At 42.6% G+C, this 18286-nt stretch overlaps 1 protein-coding gene across 1 annotated transcript in view; it reads left to right on the top strand.

Moving 5' to 3' along the window:
• The first annotated feature begins 7163 nt into the window (after positions 1–7163).
• Positions 7164–18286, top strand: part of ubqln4 (ubiquilin 4) — a 49759-nt gene continuing 38636 nt past the window's right edge. The window contains exons 1-3 of the mRNA XM_084335977.1: positions 7164–7332; positions 9358–9509; positions 9625–9788. Coding sequence (XP_084192103.1) covers positions 7186–7332; positions 9358–9509; positions 9625–9788 — 463 coding nt within the window. The 5' untranslated portion in view covers positions 7164–7185. The remainder of the gene's footprint in view (positions 7333–9357; positions 9510–9624; positions 9789–18286) is intronic.

Raw genomic sequence — 18286 nt, 5'->3', positions numbered from 1 at the left:
CGTCCTAGCAGTGCTCAGAACGACTTCCGGGTCAAACTATTCGCCCCATTCAATTCCTTATTTCATTAAACAATGACCTTAACGCTTTGACCCTTTTAACCTCCTTCCAGTTAAGAGTACCCTCCTCCCGTTCGGATGCACTCCTTCCCCTACTTAGATGCACCTCTCCCCGTAAGGCTTAGGTAGTCCACTACGTCGGTACAACCAGCTCCTTCTTCAGGGCTGTCTTGCCCGACGCCGGCCCCTCTCCCCCAACAGAGATGCAGGTCTCCACTTCCGGTGGTAAGGTCTCCTCAAGAACGGAAGAAGTCCCCTTATTTTACCTTCAGGTGCAGTTTAAGGCTGGGTCCCTTTCCAATCTTAGGAGTGCCAGTCCAGATTCCTCTGAATCGACACCCCTTACCCTTCTGCTTCCCAGTGGTTCTTTTCAAACCTGCTGATCACAGAAGCACAACTCGCCTACTAACGCATTCGGTTTCGGCTTACTGTGGCCTGACTGTACATTGAGCCAGACGCATTTATGCCAATAGGGTCATAATGCTTTCTGACCGGCCGGTGACGCAGTCGATAGAGATCTCATAGTCCATCATCAAGTCAGGACCCCAAGCAGCTAATTGTCCGTAGTACCTATCAGCCACTCAGTTTTGAAACCTACGGTCTGATCCCCATCCCACTTGCTATGGGTATGGAAACTTTGACCGTTTTCACCAGCCTGGCCTGTTCACAGCAGGTGCTGTGCCCCCTCCGGTGCACTGCCCTACTTCTAGGTGTGGACCGTCGTCCACGTACCACCCAGTGCCCACACTTACTTACGTGCGACGTTTCCTGGGCCGACTAGACGGAAACACAGTAAGATGTTGGTCATCTTGCCAGACACGGGGGCCATTCAGTCTCTCCCCAGCGACTATATTTCCGTTTAACGTGTCCAGGGAATCTTCCGATTCCACTGCCGCCTGCTGTGGGCTAGAGGTTCGGAGTGCCTACCTCCTCCCTAACCCACCGAATTTGAAAATTATAACGTACACCACACATCCCAGTGACCCCAACACACTTCCGATCCACTCCATATACTCGATACCACGACGCCCCGTCCATAGTTAACTTCGCTCGCCCCCGCGGCTAACGTAGTAGCTAATGTCCTCTGCGTTCCATCGGCCCCCGAAAAAGAAACTGCGTTATCTATTACATTTCCCCGCGGCTGTTGGTCACTAGAATTTCATAATAATACAACAATAACCTACACATTCTTGGCATTCATTCCTAACCGCTAACAGACACGCTCAAACATATATAATTAGTGAAACACATTACCTTAGTTATAAACATCCATTCACTTCCAGTGCTTGCACATTGTATCTCCCAACCTAAGATTCACATTTTACATTACTTTTTTCAATAGTTTCCCCATGCTAATTTTTATCGCAATAAGAGCGTCTGTATTAGAATACACGCAATGAACATTTACATTGTAAACAGTATAATGAAACAATCTGTTGCTAAGAGCTTATTGTAATCGTCGTCGCGGGCCGAAACAGTGAAAATAGGCGCCCATGCGAGCACGCCCTTGTGGGATATGTGTCGAACATTGCCTCGTTGCAACTAACTTTCTCACGGTTAGCAGGCAATCCGATCCCCCTTAATCAAGCTCTAAAACGGCCAGATTACGGCAGGATAGCTGCTATGTCCAGTGAAATTCCCCTTCCGTAGAACACCGGCACCCGGCTAGCCTGGACGAACCTCTAAGCTTGTACATGCTCACCCAAAGCTGGCCTCCGTTCGCCTATTTCCACCATTTGAGATCTCCACGACTCGTAACGAACCATACCACATCGGCGCCCCTCTTACATAACCACCCGATCTCGCGACTTGTAACGGTGTTGGACTGAAGTCTGGAAACCCCATCCGCGTCCTTGCCGACGTCCTGATGCCACTGCTTTCTGTCGCTTTGAGATGCGTCAGCGAGCAAAGGCACGGCGTTATCCCAGCAATCGCACGCTTCATACTCCACTCACGGTTTACAATATGCGAAAAACTCATCTCATCTATACAGCCCTGAAAGACGACCAGTGGCTCAATAACCCCATCCCGGCCAGTCCTATTCAGACTGTACTCTAACGTACTTTTCAAACACATAGATAATACGGCAGCGATCAAACGCCATTTTACCCAGCGCAGCACGTTTCCTTCTATTAAAGAGGGATATTCTGAACATTCCCGCTTTAATTGACTCCGCACAACATGATATCGAACGTCACGTCTCCCCGCCACCATCAATAACTACTCCACCTTAGACGGATCCCTCTGCCCTCGGCGAGTAGCTACGAGGTCATTGCGGGGCTTTCAACAACCCCAGCCTAAACTGAACGCTTTGAATCCCCCCCTTCATCACAGACTCTGTATCCCACTTACCTAGTTTCCGTAGATCTGCAGGACGCTGTTGTGACGATTTCAGGTGCCGATCCTCAACGAGCCGAGTGCCCGTCTCGTCGGGAAAAAAATCAAGCGTTTTCAGAAAAAGGGCCACAGCACCAATTATAGTAAAAGGTCTAAGGGTTTTATCTTAAAAAAAACATCTAATCTAAATTACTCTGCGTTGTGTTGTAAAGTACACCTTAAAACCTATTTACTGATAATAAGACCAACCCAGTCTTATAGCACGGCGGCGAGAGTGGAAGCACCAAATGAAGAGAAGAGAATTGATCTAATGTTCAGATCCGCTTTTATTGTCAGAGTCCAAAAGTGAACAACAACTGAATCTGGTTCAAAATGAAAAATAGGAGTATGTGCAATAATATTTGATGGACGCAAACTCTATGCCGTTTGGCACCAAATATCAGACTAATCAAAAGTAGATTAAAGAATATTAATCTTCGTCGTTGAGTTGTTGATTTTCTTTGTTGTCTGATGACAACAAAAGGATTATTTTCTCGTTCTCAGAGCTTCTTCCTCGTCCGTCTCTCTGCTTGCCGTCTCTCCTGTGGGTGGTGGTCAAAAAGCGTCTATTCGAAAAGCGTGTGTCTTCCTGCTGTCGTGCAGGCTATTTTAAAGTCTTGACTCCTCCTCCTGGGGACACGGGAGTCTTTACGTCAGAGGGAAATATCTCTACCTCCTGATTGGGGGAATCTATCGCGCCCAGTTTTGATTACTTTTTAAGAGGCCGTCCTTAAAATATATATTGTTTTGGAGTTTTAGCTTTTAAAGGTATTTAGATTAATTTTACTATCTTAAAATCCCAGGGGTATTTCCTAACTTTAATAAACGAATAGATTAACGCTTTTGCCGACTTCCCTAGTGACTTAAATACCTAAGTTAACCTATTTTTAATTCAAATGCAAAAATGAAGTAAGAATCTACTTTATACCTGATTTTGCTGACTGCTTTAGATTTACCAACTATAGTTTCCTTACTATTTTCTATGTTGACTTATGTTAGGTTTGTTTAACAAATACTTTATCCTTAAATCAAAGTATTTACTCTCCAAATATCTAAGTTCACTGGTATGTTTTCTTTAATCCAATCTAGTTTTTTCTAATGTCCTCACACATTAACTATATTAACTATATTTCCAAACAAGTCCTACATAGGGTTTTTAAACTAACCAACTTTACTTTTATGGCTATTTCCTGTATTGGTTTATTGATACTCTGCAAAGGTGAATAAGAGTCTAGTTTTCCTTATGGGATTCATAAAAGGGTTCTGGTGGTCTTTTACCTACTTAAACTAAAATGCATAGTTTAGAATCCCTATCTCCCTCTCCCCGTTTGCCAAGGGGGTGAGAAAAAGATTCTTGTCTGCAGGACAGCTGCATCTCTGGGGTGTCCTGTTTGTGGTATCAGTGGTGAGTGCCTACGGGCCATCTCTTTGTTCTACTTTGGCTTGATCAACAGACCACTCTATTCAGATGCTAACTTTTATCCAACTAGCCGCTCAGTCTTTTGTTTCTAAGTTCCAACGTGGGGGAAGAAGACAAAGTCTGTGTTTACTGTTACCACTGTAATGCTAAATCACTTTGTCTCAAGACCTAAATTATGTGTACCGTGGCAGGGGCCAAAGGACGTGAGAGGGATTGAATCACTCTTCTCAGACCTGCTAGAATACTCTTTGGTGGACTAGCAGAACAATAACAGAATGAATCTATCTAAAGTGTGTGCACTGCATCTTACAATTATCAGCTTCGTCCAGTAGTGGCCGGCCCTGGGGAAAATCAGACTTATACAACAGTTTGACCCTGAAATGATACTACAAGGTCCTCTGCGATGTGGACTCAGGGATTTGAAGTCAAGTCAAGTCAACTCTATTTATAAAGCATGTTTAAAAACAACAGAGTTTACATTTACATTTTGTCATTCAGCTGACGCGACTTACAAGTTCTGTACGACAAGTCAGCAGGAAGGGTACAACTCTTTCAGCTGAGTAACAATGATCAAACAGTGCTGAAACTTGGGTGCTGCAGTATTGAGTGCATAGACATGACATATTAGTATAGGAGGAGTGCATGGTAGTATTGTGTGTATTGAGCTGTACAGTATTGTACCCATTCCTCAATCTGTTAATAAAGTTTTCAATCAATCAATCAAGTATAGGACAGTAAGAAGGTTAGTGTTGTTTTAGTTTTTTTTTCATTTCATATATTGATTGAAGAAGTGTGTTTTTAGTCGACAGCAAAATATTGGTCGGGATTCGGCTGTCCTAACTGTGGCGGGAAGTTCATTCCACCATCGTGGAGCGAGGACCAAGAATAGGCGGCTTCTCTTTGATGACCCTCCCGGAGCTCGGATAGGAGTGGGTCTGAGGCGGCCAGAGGATGTAGAGAGGAGGGGTATTGAGGGTGTGTAGTTAGAGACCAAGAGTTGACCAAAGTACTGTACAAGGCCATATAAATAATAACACATTATAATACGGTAAAGCAGGCGTACAAAGATCAGTACATACAGTAGAAGAGACATATACACTAGTAAGCAGCACAAAACCCATTAAGAAGATTCAAACGCTAGTGAATAGAAGTATGTTTTAAGTCGAGACTGTTGAAAGAATCAACAGATGGGGCGAGTCTGGTGGAAGATGGAAGGCTATTCCATAGTCTAGGCCGGGGCTGTAACTGCGAAAGCGCGGTCACCTCTGAGTTTGAGTCTTGAGCATGGGACGTGGGACGGCCAGAAGGCCCAGGTCAGACGACCTGAGAGACCTGGAGATGGTGTAAGGGATTAAGAGATCTGTGAGGGTGCCAGTTGGTTCAGGGCTTCGAAAGTGAACAGCAGGACCTTGAAATCAATTCTATAACAAACTGGAAGCCAGTGAAGAGAGGCCAAAACAGGCGAGATATGATCCTTCTTTGATTGATTGATTGAAAACTTTATTAACAGATTGCAGAATGGGTACAATACAGTACAGCTCAATACACACAATTGTTAAGGGGATGCAGACCAGAGAAAGACTTTCGTCTTGTTTACATCAGGGTCCCCCATTTTCAATTCATCAGGACATATATGACATACATGACATACAGATAGTCAGTACTGCTACATCTATACATTTATGACATACCAGATTTGCAAATACAGTACTGTTTGTGATACAGAAGGAGTCAAGAAAAGGGAGTATATACATTTGACGTAGAAACTGTACATTGGAGGAGGTTGGGTGGGGGGGGTTGGGTACACTGGGATATTGACAACCATACTGGGTAATTTACATTGGAGGTGGTTGGGGGGGGGGGGGCACACTGTATAAACAAGCAAAACTGTACATTGAGGGGGGGGGAGACTCTGTACAAACAAACAAAATTGTACATTGGACTATTGACAAAACCATACTAGGTAAATGACTGTACATTGGAGGGGGTTGGGTTAGGATATTTACAGGGGCCAGTGTTGAATTGCAGTCTCCCGTAGGTGTCTCTTGAGAGAGGTTTTGAAAGTGGGTAGTGATCCACATTCCTTTACAGCTTTGGGTAGGGCGTTCCACATTGATGTGGCATAATTGCGAAACGTGTTTAGTCCCTTATTTGAGCCGAATCTGGGTTTAACATGATTTGTGGAGCTCCCTCTGGTGTTGTGATCGTGGTATTCACTGACCTTTGGGAAGTATTTTGCCATGTACATGGGTACCTTGGTCGTGTAGTGTATCTTGTAGACCAGGCCCATTGCAAGTTGCTGTACTCTGTCATCTACTCTAAGCCATCCTAGGTTGTCAAAGTGGGCAGGGGTGAGGTGGGTTCTAGGAGTAAGGTCAAGCAGTAGGGGGGTAGTGTTGTTTTAGTTTTTTTTTCATTTCATATATTGATTGAAGAAGTGTGTTTTTAGTCGACAGCAAAATATTGGTCGGGATTCGGCTGTCCTAACTGTGGCGGGAAGTTCATTCCACCATCGTGGAGCGAGGACCAAGAATAGGCGGCTTCTCTTTGATGAATGGGGGTGGTTTTAAATTGTATATACATGTTGTATTGTTTTTAATAGTGATGTATATTGTTATACACTTTTGTAAATAAATTATACATTTAAAAATAAATCTGAGTCACATCTGTGTTTTCCTTTAAAACTATAAGTAGCTGTACAAAGTAGCATTTTGGTGGAATAAACCGTTAAAAAAAATGCAGTCATCCAATTCGCTAGATGGCAGTGTCGCGAAGAACAAGGGTCCTAGAACTGCGGTCTTGAAACTGTAGTCACTGGTACTGCAGGGAGAGGGGCTGGCGCAAGCATAGATATATATAACACAGCAGCTAATCCCACATAAAAATATAGCCTGCAACTTCTCCCCAATTACACAGTTCCAGCTGCCCCATATCATCGTAATCACAGTCCATGAATGAAATGTCCCTAGTGAGGTAGGAAACCTGGGGCAATTGGAAGTTCACTACGTCTTTAGTAAAAAAAAAAAAATTAAAATAAACAAAATAAACAAAAAAAACACAGGAAGTATCCTGTCCACCTGTGACACTTACAGAAGTATAATGTGAGAGAGACATAGCTACTCAATTGAATCATAGTAAAACGTTAACATTTCTATGTTGTTGTTTTTTATTTATATTTTTTTATTTCGTACGCACAAATTATTATAGAAATACAATACAATATAGAAATACAAATGCCCAGTGGCATTGATTGCAATGACACCTCCCCGCCAGTAGGCTTCATTGTTGTAGTTCTCAGGTGTCAGCTCGGGGGATGTTGAGGAGTAGTAAAGATGGCGGAGAACAGCGGCACAGACCCCAGTGTGGATTCCAACGTAGATCAAAATGATCCTCAATGCGAGACTATGATCGTAGTCACTGTCAAAACCCCAAAAGATAAGGAGGAGATTGCGATCTCGGAGGATTCTTCTGTCGCCCAGGTACTCGTTCTTGCTTTACACACTTGGCTATGCAAGTCATGCTATGACGTTGGTTAGCTCGGCTAGCGCTAGCAGCCAGCTAGCGACACTTGCTAACTAGCTAACTAACGTCAGTTGGCTGCCTGACAGGCTGACTGTCTGCCAAGCACCACCGGCAAGTGGGGAAGTTCTTCTGTAGCCACTCTGACGTGTTGTTTGGCATGTTATGTTCATCGTAGATTAGACAATGGCGTCTGTGGACTCCACGACGTTAGATTGCTTATCATTTTGATCCACGGCTCTTTTTTGGGGACATTGCGACATCTACATTTAGCTAGCTAAGCTAACCTTAAAGTAAACTAACGTTAGGGTGCTGATGGATGTTGTCTTTAAAACGTAGGAGTCGCAACGACGTATGTGGTTGTAAGTAACGAACACTAAGTTAACATCGATCACGGATTGTAATGGAAGAAAAAGCAGCCAACAAACATTGGGATAGATCTGTGAGAACCTTGCTAGTACAATATAACCCTAGCTATCTGTGGTCTTTTAGCGGTCAATGAGGGGGCGGGGTGCCAAGGCCGGTTCATGACTTGAGTTTATTTGCTCGTATTCCCTTTTTTTTTTTTTTTTTAAACAATCACTCTTAAGTAGACTTAACCTATGATGAGTATTTTACTAATCTGTTCTGAGACAATTGTCTTCGGCGCTAAAGAAGGCATGGTGAGAGTTGACACACAAGATAAATAAGATGATCCTTTATTGATCCCCTTGGGGAAATTCGGGTGTCAAAGCAGCATGGGGAGGTTACAGGGTGGGGGATGCATAGCTTCACAGTCATCTACAGTCCAGTATCTATATACACTATAGATACACTTAAAGTATAGATACAAATACAGTATAATATAAAAAGTACAAACACAAGATAGTCCAGTGATGAGAGTCCAGTGATATGAGTCTCTAGTGCAAAATACAAGATAGTCAGTAGTACGGTGATGTGATACACGTCTTGATTCCCTTTCTTTGAAGTTTATAATCCAACTGAGAGATCTTGGTGTTATTATTGACTGACTGATTGATTGATTGAAAACTGTATTAACAGATTGCAGAATGGGTACAATACAGTATGGCTCAATACAAACAACTGCTAAGAGGATGCAGACCAGAAAAATACTTTAGTCTTGTTTACATAAGGGTCCTCCATTTTCAATTCATTAAGACATTTATGACACAAGACATACAAATATACTGTGTAAGAAAAATATATCATAAAAATATACATCCGAAGGGGAAGAAACTGTACATTGGAGGTGGTTGGGTGGCTGGGGGGGGGGGGTTGTTGGGGGGTTGACATTTACCGGGGCCTACGTCTACATTTACTCTCATATCAAGTCTATGACAAGATCGGCCTGTTATCATCTTAGCACTTTTAGAGGATATGTGTCCAAACAAGACACACCTTTACATCTTCATTTCCATTACTAGTTTAGACTACTGTATTGGTGTTTTCTCAGGCCTTCCTCAAAAAAACATGTAGCCACCTACAGCTCATTCAGAATGCTGCTGCTAGAATCCTAACAAACACTAAGAAACATAGTACACTAGTTATTAGGTTTCTGAATTGGCTACTAGTGTGTCATAGAATCATAGTTACTTCTATAAATCACTTCATGGTTTAGGGCCAAAATACATCACTGACTTGTTTCCAGCCTATGAACCCTAGACTTCTCAGGTCATCAGGGACCGGTCTGCTAACCTAGTCCCTAAAAAGGATTACGGTAAAACAAAACACGGTGAAGCAGCATTCAGTTATTATGCTACGCATATCTGGAACAAACTTCAAGAAGATCTTAGATATGCCCCAACTCTGGATACTTTTAAAAAGAGGCTAAAGATTTTTATGTCCACCTTTAATTGCTGATACTAATTGCACTTGGACTTTTTATTTTTCTATGCTCTTTCCTTTTATCCATTTAATGTAAATCACTTTGAATTGCTTCTGTGTATGAAATGTGTTATACAAATAAACTTGCCTTGCTCCCACAGTTCAAAGAGGAGATATCCAAGCGGTTTAAGGCCAAGCAGGAGCAGCTGGTGTTGATATTCGCCGGGAAGATCTTGAAGGACGGGGATACTTTAAACCAGCATGGTATCAAAGACGGACTCACTGTTCACCTCGTCATCAAGACTGCCCCTAAGTAAGACGTTAGGTTTTCTTAATCATGTTTTCAAAACAAAATAAAATTAGCAGGTTAAGTACAAACCCCATGTCTAACATTTATTTTATATACGACCATGGCTTTGTCTCTTCAGATCCTCGGGTGGTGGTGGTGGTGGTACGTCTCAGGCTTCTGGTGTCGGCCCCTCGTCTGTGACACCCCAGGCCAACAGCAGCGACGCTGTCCCCGCTGCGGCTCCCAGCGTCAGCCCAGCCGCCGCCACGGGGGCCACACCGGCACAGCCCGCCAACTTACTGAGTAGGCATTTAGAACTTCCTTGAAAATGACTGCTTTTTCACTCTTGAATGAAACGCATTCTTCCCAGTAATCCCCGTATCCAGTATTAAAATGAGAGTAGGCTTAGTCTGTGTAGTGCCTATAATAAAGGTATAATGAGTAGAATTCCCCCCCCCCCCCAAAAAAACAATGTATAGACTCATACAAACATAATCCCTCTCAATCATCGCTTAAGACCGACTACAAGTGTGTGGTGGTGTGTTTATCTGCAGAGACCCCTCCCTCTGCCTGGATTTTTTTGTCTTTCTATTTTGCTGTGATCAGGACTTTTCTGGACATCAACCTTTGGGCAGCGAGTCCCCGTTATTGCGTGATGTATTCCCCCCCCCCCTACTTGCCATTTCTCCGCGTGGAATGCACCTGATTGGATAAACGAGCTGCTAGTGGGCAGTCCGTGGTTCTCTGCTCCCGTTTTCAAAAAGGAAATGGCGGGTCTTTCGCTTGTCAACTTTCTCTTTTTCTACCCAAAGTTGTACCTAAAATATGTTTCTGATAACATTTATAGCTGTAAGATTGCTATGCTATTGCTAGATCTTGAGTGATATTTGATCTGCATTGTCTAGTTTGAAAGTTTGATCAGAACGTCAAAGAATGACATTTCAGCCTCTATAAACAAGTTTTGGCAGTGCTCTAGTGATATTTAAGATTTGAATAGACCTACAAATAACAATCTTTCACTTCCTGCCTCATTGTTCTCCCACCTCACCCTCCTGTACTTTTATTTGTATAGTCTTGAATTTGGCACTGTCATGTCAAAATTGTACTGGCTGCAAAAACTGGGCAGGGTACATCATAAACAGCTGTTCAGAGTTCTAACAGCAAGCTCTCTGATCCCGCCCAAAACCTAGCAACTTACTGAAACTATGGATGCTCGATATTGGCATTTTTACCTATACCGATATTGTCCAACTCTTAATTTCCGATACCGATATCAACCGATACCGATATATGCAGGGCCCCCCCCCCCCCCAAAAATGGAATAATTTCAGGTAATTAACATTACATATCTCTTGTTGTGGAATTAACACAACATTATGCATACTTTTGACAATAAATAAAATCAGAATTTGTTCTTACTTGCTTGCCTGGGTAAATAAAGGTTATAGAAATGTAAAAAATAAATAAATAAATAAAAATTTGAAAACCGATACCGATATTTTCCGATATCACATTTTAATGCCGATATCGGCCGATAATATCGGACATCCCTAACTGAAACAATTTAATAACATACAGTTGAGCTTTGCAGGCTAGCTTGCTCGCTTGCAAGTCGAACTCACAAGCTTTCTAATCATCTTTCATACTCGTTTATAATTTTATTTTACAAAATCTCATTCATTTACAAAGAGTGCTATAGATGGTTAGCATGATACAGATGTTGTGATGTTTGTTTTTCCATACACTGTCAGTTAAGTGTTGAGTTACATTAGCTTTCTAGCGTTAACTTTGCTATGTTGCTAGCTAGGGGAGTTGATCGGAGATAAACAAACCACAAGCACTTTGTTTGTCTAGCCGCGTTCCAATCAACATATATTTATGCAAATTTTTAAGTATTGCATTAGAAAATCTTGATGGAAATGGCAACATTTGAAGAATCTTCCTCAATTGGAAACTCTCTTGAGTAGGGATGCCCCGATCACGTTTTTTGCCACCGATCGTCGTGAGCCATATCGGCCGATACCGATCGTTTTTGATTAAAAAGAAATTAAAAATAATTTTATATAATTTTTTTTTTTTTTTTAATAAAATATATATATTATATAATTAGACTTGTACTTGTATTATCTGCGAGACATCGCCACCACGCAACAAGTCAAAATGCTCGCTATCTGCAAACAGCTCCACTGTCTGTGTGTACTCTAGTAGCCTCCAGCTACCAAAAAGGATTCTCCGGCGCTGCAGCGGGACCCTATTGGTAACGTTATGCTTTGGTCATTTAACATTCAGCAAGCCCTCAGCTCGAATACGCATTCAATCAATGTTATAAGACATTGATATCAGGAGCTATCTGTAGCTACTGCTAGCCGGCTAGATGACGTTAAGACAACTATTTAGTTCAATCGGACATTTCGTTTTGAACAGTGAACTAACGTCAGCTAACGCGAGCTAACGCGAGCTAACGGAGGTATCAACATGCACTACAAGACTTGCTGGAGCATTTGTTGATATCAGGAGCTATCGGTAGCTAGCCGGCTAAATACCGTTAGACAATGCCTACTAAAGGTGAATAGTTGACTGGGTAATTTTGTTTAAACAGTAACGATAGCTAGGTAGCTAACGTTAGCTCAGGTCGAATGCACTACAGACTCGAGCAGAGGAGCCGCACCTCTTTGTTTACAAACTCTACACGGGGGCGGGCGGGGCTAGGGAGGAGGAGCAGTTTGCAGGTCCTGTGCGTCTGAGACAAGCGAGTGAGATATCCACTTGATCAGTTTCCGCGATCTGCGAATATGACTAATTATCGGAATTCCCCGATCGCATATTTATACTAATTATCGGCCGATAACGATCGGTGGCCGATCGATCGGGGCATCCCTACTCTTGAGGTTCAATAGGGAGGTGTAGTGCTTACGTCATTGCCGTTTTTCGTGTTCCACCCTCTGTCCAACGCAATGTATTTCCCCATTGCCCATTTCTAAATTGTCTTGTTTAAAACAAATAAAGCATTAACATTGGCATGGTGTACCTTATGTGCCTATTCATCCACAATCTATAGCTCAACATGAAAATATTCGCAATTAATCATTAAAAAAAATCGCTGAATTTTATTTCAACCAAAAATGCTTAAACAATAATGTTAGTGATAGAAGTGATAGAAGTTCAAGTTCAGAAGGGAACTCGTTTTGTGCAAAAATGGAACGTTTTTCAATTTCCATGCGGCAGAATTGTTACAATAGCCGATAATCCATACCTGCTCGCAGGTAGACATACCTGCTCGCAGGTAGATCGGTCTACATGTAAAGTATGTGCATCAGGGATATATATGCACAATGTATAGTATTTTTTTTCGTAAGTCTTTTTTTAATTTCCATGTCAGTTTTTAATGTATTTGTATGAGTCTTTTACATGTTTTGTATGTTCTTACAAAAAAAAGAAAAAGGCAAATCTTGGACGTTGCATATTGTGATGTGGAAAGATATGTGTTGAATATTGGAGAGATTTGTGCAAAAAAAATATATAAAAAAAAAAAAAAAAAACAATAGCCGATAATCCATTTCCCCAATGATAAATCCCTATACGGGTGGAACAACCAGTGACGTCAGACACCTCCCTATTTGTATTTGTCATTAACTCATTCAGGGCCAACAGCGCCCTCTGCTGATGGCCCTTCTGGGCCAACGCTTTATCCAATGGAGAATAGGACTTATTTGCGAGTGCTTAAAACATATCAAATATAATAGCAATAGATCTAAATAACACCGTGATTGTCAATGAGTTGCTTCCAGTCAACATGCACAAAACAAATTTTTTTCATACATTTCCATTTTATACCATGATGAATATCAATATATTTGTAGGGCATTCTGTCTCATCTCAATAAACTCCAGCAAATCGAGCTTAAATGTATTTCCTTAGAAATCGTGCCATTTGTCGCTTGATTTATGAATAGTTTTCAAATAAACGCTAGATTATCGATAGTATGTGTCCTCATGCACGAAGAGAAGCGGGGTCTGAAAAATCGCTTCTCCGTACTTTGGTCGGCGCGAACCTCACACGCACATGCTCCGATGGCAGTGATAGGAACAAGTTCAAGTTTCTTTATTAGTTGTCATACAGAAGTACAGAATATTTTTATACAAAATACTTCTTTCTGTTATGCTCCAGAGACTGTGCTAGACAAAAATAGATATAAAAGTATAAAATAAGTATAGCAAGTATAAAATAGAAGTCAAGTACGTAGACAAGTGTTCAGTATATACATATAATGTACAATGCAGAGTAGAAGTAACTGAGTTACAATAAACTATACAGTGCAAAGCAGAAATGGGATGAGGTACAATTTAGGTACAATTTACAGTAAGGTGTAATGAGGTATGGGTTGTAGTGCAAATTCTTTACCAATAAATATAAAGTGTGTTTAGGTGTTCTAAAGTGGGTGCTGCAGTGAGTTGTTTGTTTAAAGTGAGTGTGTGCGTGTGGATGTGTGTGCTGTGAGTGCATTTGATGGTTGTTACATAGTGTTATTGTTCATTGAGCATCCTGATGGCCTGGGGATAGAAGCTTCTTCTGTGTCTCTCTGTGCTTGCCATGAGACTCCGGTATCGCTTGCCTTACCGCAGCAGTTCAAAGAGGCAGTTGTTTGGGTGGCTGGAGTCTTTGATAATTCTCTTAGCCTTACCCATGCACCGCTTGTTGTAAATGTCCTGGAGAGTGGGAAGCCCCCCTCCAATTGTGCGTTCGGCTGAACGGGCCACTCTCTGTAGTCTGCTACGGTCTTGTGCGGTGCTATTCTCAAACCAGGAGGTGATATTGCCAGTCAGGATGCTCTCTATTGTGCATGAGTAGAAGTTCTTACAGATCTTCTGACTGACTTGGAACTTCCTTAGGCGCCTGAGGAAGTAGAGGCGTTTCCGTGCCTTCTTCACAACACTGTCAATGTGTGTGGTCCATGTCAAGTCCTCGGATATGTGGACTCCGAGGTACTTAAAACTGTTCACTCTCTCAACCAGTGCCCCGTCGATGCTGAGGGGGCTGTAGTCCCTGACCCCTGACCTCCTAAAGTCCACAATCATCTCCTTTGTTTTGCTGACGTTCAGGGAGAGGCTGTTCTCTTGACACCATCCCGCTAGAACCTTGACCTCCTCCAGGTAGGCCCTCTCGTCGTTTGCAGAGATCAGGCCCACCACTACTGTGTCGTCAGCAAATTTGATGATTGTGTTGTTGTTCCGCTGTGCCACACAGTCATGTGTGTCAGCGTTTCCGTTAGAACATATTCGTGCCGGTCTGTTTGTCCTGCAAGATTTCTATCCCCGGACATATTCGAGAAATGCCGGTCAGCCTGGTTTTCCTTTTTACCAGCTGAATGCCACCATCGGCGCCAATGTTAACGTTAATATCGCCTAATCTATGTTTTAAATTATGGCTATGTGTCTAATCTGCCCATCGCATTATCAAAGACTATTTTCCAGTCAGTGCTGTCAAGGCTGTTTATCGCGTCGTTTCCGTTTCAGAGCAGTTAGAAAAGCCCCCGTTTTGATATAAAAAACAGCTCATTCTGGAGCATTCTATGAAAATCGTCTTTTAGTGGAATATTCCACAACGTTGATATTCGTCGGCCTTTTTATGAATCGTTTTCAAATAAACGCTGATCAATATTTTTATATTATACGTGCACGCAAGCACATTACGGCCGCGCGCGGATAATCGCCTCGTTGATTTCCTCTCGGACTTTTAGTGAAAACGAAAGAAGACATTTCACAAAACAGCTTATAACTTCATCAAACTTACTCTGATTATCCTAACACTGATAACATAGAGTCCTTACCTGACATCAGATGGTATCCAACTGGTATATTCCAATTCCTGATCACCATTCGAAAAAATCGATACGTGTATGGATCCAACGCGATACTGTAGAACTCCATGAGAATGAACCGTGTCACTGGTAACCCTGGCTGGATCAGTGAACTGGAAAATGTGGATATAATGTCGCACCTCAGCCAGGATAATTAAACTTTCCACTTGGGCCTGATATACCTGTTTGTCGTTATGGTGGCCAGACAGGCTCAAAAAAGGAAGAAAAAAAGATTCACATCCGAGCGGCGCCATCCGCGCTTTATCAGCGTGAAGCAACATGTAATGATTGTTTCGTTCATAGGCTATTTAATTTGAGCCTATTTTAATACAATTCAAATAATAAAATTGTGCTTAGAGAAATTATTTTCACCGGACATTATGACCGGAGATATTTAAATATTCGGACTTCAACATATTTTGCCAGTCAAATACCGGTAATTACCGGCTAACGGAAACGCTGATGTGTGTACAGGGAGTAGAGGAGGGGACTCAGAACACAGCCCTAGGGGGCCCCTATGTTGAGAGTGATGGATGAGGAGGTGCAGTTGCCTGCTCTCACCACCTGGGGTCTGCCCGTCAGGAAGTCCAAGACCCACTGGCAGAGGTCATAGTTTAAGCCCAGGTCCCTGAGCTTGGCTATGAGTTTGGAGGGGACTATGGTATTGAATGCTGAGCTGTAGTCGATGAACAGCATTCTCACATAGTTCTCCTGCCTCTTGTCCAGGTGTGATGCTGCTGTGTGCAGCACATGGGCTATGGCGTCCTCCGTGGACCTGTTGGGGCGGTATGCAAATTGCAGGGGGTCCAGGTTGATGGGGAGGGAGGAGCAGATGTAGCCCTTTACTAGCTTCTCAAAGCACTTCATGGCTATGGAGGTGAGAGCTACAGGGCGGTAGTCGTTGAGGCAAGCAGGCTTGGATTTTTTGGGTACAGGGATAATAGTGGACTTCTTCAGACAGGTGGGGATGACAGCCTGTTCCAAGGACAGGTTAAATATGTCAGTGAATACCGGGGCCAGTTGGTCGGCACAGACTTTTAGGACGCGGCCGGGGATACCGTCCGGTCCTGCTGCCTTCCCTATATTCACTTTCTTAAAGGTCCTCCTCACCTCATGTTCTGTTACCCTGAACACTGAGTCTCCATCAGCAGTGTCCCCCCCCCCCTCCATTGCAGTGGTTTCTAGGCTGGTGTTGTTATTCACAGCCTCAAACCTCGCATAGAAGGTATTGAGATCATTTGCTAAGGAGATGTCACTGTTCAGCTTGAGGGAGGTGCCTTTGTAATCTGTCATCGTTCTGAGGCCCTGCCACATATCTCTAGAGTCAGCCTGTTCATATTGAAGTTCAATTTTATCCCTGTAGCTAGGGATGGGTATCGTTAGGATTTTATCGATACTACTACTCTTATCGATACTGCTTAATGGTTCGTTACTTTATCGATACTCTTATCGGTTCTTTTAGATTATTATTTAAATATATTGTGTTGCATACTTGAAATAAACTTCAATCAAATCAAACCCCCCCCCCATTTAAAAAAACAAAAACCTGTGTTTAACCTGGCCATCTATAAAACATGCTAAAACTGTGAAACAAATGTCCTACGCCCCTAAAGAAAGAAGTACATAGCAAACATGACTCAGTTATTAGTGCTGCTGCTTTTTATTTTGTTAAAATCTTTTAGTTAATAAGACTACAACGATTTCATGACGGCTTCCTGTCCTCGCCGGAAGTGCGTCGGATACCTACCTTAACATAAAATTTTCAACAACAGAACAGTTTGCTGCTAATTAAACACTTCATGGAAACGGAGTAACGTTAACGCTGTGTCGAGTTCATACGTGTAGTGTAGTATGAACTCGGCATAACGTTAACGTTAGTCAGTTTCAGTGTTGCTGGATGGTACACTCTATTAGCTCCGTAGCTAACGTAGCTAGTAGGGGTGGGACGGTTCACAACCCACGGTTCGGTACGTACCAGAATCAGCATAAAATATATATAGCCTAAAAATAATCCAACTTTTCAGTTATTCTCAAGGACGTAGTCATACAAAAACTGAAAGAATGAGGCAGTTTGACATCAGGCACATCATTTTACCACGAGGAGGAAGTGTTTACAGCCTTAAATAATGTTTGGCACACAAAGACCGAACTGACAGCATACATCAAACTAACACACACACACTGTACTGTTTAAAAACAACACTGCTCTGTTCATTCTATTTTTAAAATACGTACATTATCTGTCTACATTTATTTAGACTAACATTATTTAAATATTGAGTGCAACTGTGGTTGATTACGTAATTCGGTGAGTTGGAACTATCTATGGGTTGGCGCGGGTCCCCACGGACATTTTAGCGTGTGGGACCATCAGCTTAGGAGGAGTTCATAACATCAACAAGCAGCACGAAAGCAGCAATAGTCCCGGTTGGAGTTAGTAAACACAGTTGTATGTTAGCCTTCTTGGATGTTGAATAAACGCCTATCATTGTCTTTAAACAACCCGCCTCTCAGACTCTCATTTCCTCCACTGCTAGCTAGTACTAGCTACGGTAACATTTCGTTGACTGTATTAGCTGGGGCTAGCGGGCCTACCATAGTTAAAACGTGCGTTGTGTTGTACAAACTGCTAACGCTATGGCAAGATGTGTGTAGGCCTATGTAATGTTAATGTTTTTAAAGTCGTAATGAAGATTGATTTATATTGTGCTGCTTGCCATTTTTACACAAACTGACTAGCACCTGGCTGCAGTGCTGCTGCTGCCTGCAGCCAGCGCTCACCTCTCCCGGCTCCGCCAAATGAAGTTTTTTTTTATTTGCGCATCCCCGGAACCGTACAATACACAGACGCCCGAACCGTGGAGGTCGTGCCGAACGGTACACGGTTCGGTTGCGTACCGTCCCACCCCTAGTAGCTAGCCACGTTAACGTTACATTTTCAACA

This window comes from Notolepis coatsorum (genome assembly GCF_963971535.1).
Source record: "Notolepis coatsorum genome assembly, chromosome: 19".
Taxonomy (NCBI): domain Eukaryota; kingdom Metazoa; phylum Chordata; class Actinopteri; order Aulopiformes; family Paralepididae; genus Notolepis; species Notolepis coatsorum.
The sequence above is the reverse complement of the archived record's forward strand: the minus strand, read 5'-3'. Positions and strand labels throughout refer to the sequence as shown.